General features: G+C 42.2%; 1 protein-coding gene across 1 annotated transcript in view; it reads right to left on the bottom strand.

Annotated features, from left to right (window-relative positions):
- Positions 1-805: 805 nt before the first annotated feature.
- MRO (maestro) overlaps positions 806-3,290 on the bottom strand; it is a 21,584-nt gene continuing 19,099 nt past the window's right edge. Inside the window, exon 6 of the mRNA XM_006920088.3 lies at positions 806-973. Within this exon, the coding sequence (XP_006920150.1) occupies positions 806-973 (168 nt within the window). The remainder of the gene's footprint in view (positions 974-3,290) is intronic.

The raw sequence follows: 3,290 nt of genomic DNA, 5'->3' as shown, positions 1-3,290 counted from the left end.
AAAATTTGGGGGCATTGGGAAGGGCATAGCTTTATAGTTCACCATAGCTTTGTTATTATCCCATCAAAAGTGATACTGGATTCCTAAATATCTCTCTCGTGCGCGCGTGCGCTCGCTCTCTCTCTCTCTCTCTCTCTCTCTCTCTCTCTCTCTCTCTCTCCCTCTCTCTCTCCTCTCTCTCTCTCTCTCTCTCTCTCTCTCTCTCTCTCTCTCTCTCGACTTAAAGAAGACAAGGGGTTTGGTGGAACCCTTTGCTCCTGATTGAAACACCCTTCTCGACTTAAAGAAGACAAGTGGTTTGGTGGAACCTTTTGCTCCTGATGGTTTTGAAACACCCAGCTCAACTCCAAAGCAATCTTGAGGTTGATTCAACCCTGTTAGGACATGTTGTCTCCCAGAATAAAACAAAAGCTCCACAGGGAATTGAGAAGCCAGGGACTGGAAGTCTATACTAGGTGCAGAGACAAAGGCTAAACTGGGCGTGAATAAATATCCTCATTACGTGGGTTGCTGCCCCATGGATTAAACCTGGGCCTTTCTGCCCTCCCTCTCCATTAACCAGAGCTCATCTAGCATTGCCAGGTGCTGGGATTAGGCAGGTGAGGCAGCAAATGGAAAATAGCACTCTTGCTCCGAGAGCAATTACACATTGAGGAAGCACTTTTTCCAAGATTCACATGGATATGCTGCTAAGTATTTATAATTTAATTGGCAGGAACGGAGAGTCTGCCATCTCAACTCAACAGTGCTGCATTATGACTTCCTCTGTGAATGGCACAGAGATTCCATGCAGTTGGTTGGGGAGTCATGGATTTACCTTGGCGACCTGGGGATTTCTATCCTGTAAATGGATCAGGAGGGAATCTTGAGTCTGCTTAACCTGACTGGTGAAAAACTTCTTCCATTTTCGCCCAGCAAAGGCAGCCAATTGCCCGAACAAAACAAAGGCCGAGTATCTCAGGCTGTCGCTCTCCTGTGGACCCCCCATGAACAAAACAACACATTGCAGGTCATCACCAAAAAGCTCTTGCATCCTAGAAGACCACAGCCATCTCCCTTGTTTGCATGCTACAGGGTGGGCCATCAGATCCAGTCTAAAGCACTTAGCTGGCTGGGGTGGGGGACAGAGTGGGGATGGGCTGAGTCTTCAGGGAACCTCTGCATCGCAGAAGAGAAGGATTAGACGTGGGGTCATTAGTGCTGCTCCCAGCTTCCCAGCTTTCTTCTTCATTAGTTAATGTTTTGGAAATAGAATACATTTATATGGTTCAAAATTCAAAATACCCAAAAGCATTTATTTAAAAAATGTCAGTCTCTTCCTACCACTCTCCACCTGACAGCAAATTTCCCTCCCCACAAGCTAACAAAGCAAATATAATTTTGTTATAAATTTGTCATATAAACACAAATACCTAAATTTTGTATGTATCCCTCTAGAAAATTAAGAAGGAAAAAAATACGTATCACATAGTCCTTTCTCACATTTTCACACAAATGCAAGCATGGCATGCCACAGTTCTGCATGCACCTTAATTTTTCCATTAAACAATATATCCGGGAGCTCTGTCTATGTCAACATATAAAGGAATTTTTTTCTTTTTTTTTTTGGCTGCATCATAACTCATTTGACACGTTCCCTGTTTATTACTCCCAGCATTTTTGCCTGGTCATCTCTCTTTACCTTTGGTCTCAGTTTCTTCCATCTGTAGTAGAAATAACAGTTATGTTTCTTCCCTGACACCTTGCCAGCTCTCCCTGCTTTTAGTTTGACTGGCTCGTTTGTCCCTGAGTGCATGTCTGTGGGTTTAGTCCTTTCTTCCTCTCTAAGGTGAGTGTTGGTCCAAGTATTTCCCTTCCCAGGTGAGGAGACCGACGCCCAGGGCCTTTCTCTGACTTGCCATCATATCATTAGGTAACAGAAAACCAGGGCAGTAACCCCACATCCTGACTCCTGGTTCAGGCAGGGACTTGTATCAGTGTTTCCTGGTCCTGTCCCGCTCCCGGTGAACCAGAGGAGACAGGGCCGAAGTGGATCTCCTTGGAGGCAAGGGGCATCTAGAATTGGGGGTCATAGAGACTTGGCAAGACTGTAGACTAATGGTCATTTATTTGATAAAATATTTTAAAATATTGTTTTAGTACAAGTGACACATACAAAAATTGCTTTAGTGTTTCATTTTCTTCTCTGTTCCGTGTGTGTGTGTGTGTGTGTGTGTGTGTGTGTGTGTGTGTCTGCAGCAGGCTAACTGGTTAGCTTGAAAGGAAGGTATCTTGAAGTCCTCACAGTTTCAGACCAAACGATGCATTAGTACATTTTTTTTTACTTAGCCTGTCTGGTCACCTGGCAGTTGAGAATGCAGGTCCTATAGTCAGAGAGCCTGGTTTCATATTCACTTATTGGCTCTGTGAACCTTGGGCAAGTTACCTAACCTGCCTATGCCTTGGTTTCCTCATCTATAAAGTGAAAACAATAATAGTGCCAACCTCATAGGGTTATTGAAGACCGTATGAGATAATCCTGAGCTCACCACTGTTATTGTTACATTTATAAGAGAGCATTGAATACATACTGGTATTGTTGTCATCTCATCAGTGTTACATATATTCACTTCTCTATTACAATGAAAACTCGAGGAGTAATTTTGGAATCCTAATCTTCTTTATATCTTCCATAGCCCTCAGCACAGTACTGAGTCTTTCGGTAAGATTTGTGAGGGCCGGTGTCTGGAGAACTGGGGAAGAAAATTGAGTTTCTGATTCTCAGAATGACATTACGATCTTTCCGTAGCATTTATAACCCTCTCATGTTTTCCATTTTCAAAATAGATATAGGTGGTCGAGGATATGACCTGAATGCCAAGTTCACTGGTAATATCAGAATTTCTATAAGAGAAGCTCTAGAGGCAATCTTGTTGGAGGAAAGGTGGAAAGGACTAAGAGATTTTTCTTGAAACCTTTTGTAAGTGTGCTGTGACCCCTCATGCAAGTAAGATTGATCACCAAAAAATGGACGTAATAGCCAATAGATGATTAATAAAAATATGTACTTAGCTCATAAATGAAATTAATAAAAATGTGTAGTTAGTACATAAAAAAGCAAAAGTAAACTGAGTTAAATAAAAGATCAGAAGCTGAGGAGTTTTTTTATTTTAATTTTTTTCTTACATTTCTAACCATCCATCAATTATTCCATAACAAGGTAGTACGGTATGTTGGTTGAATGCAGGCTCCAGAAGTCAGACCACTTGGACTTGAATTATGGCTCCATTATTTACTGGGGCATCTTGAGC

This window comes from Pteropus alecto, unplaced genomic scaffold, assembly GCF_000325575.1.
Source record: "Pteropus alecto unplaced genomic scaffold, ASM32557v1 scaffold146, whole genome shotgun sequence".
NCBI lineage: Eukaryota > Metazoa > Chordata > Mammalia > Chiroptera > Pteropodidae > Pteropus > Pteropus alecto.
Note: the sequence above shows the minus strand (reverse complement) of the source record. Positions and strands in the feature narration are given on the sequence as shown.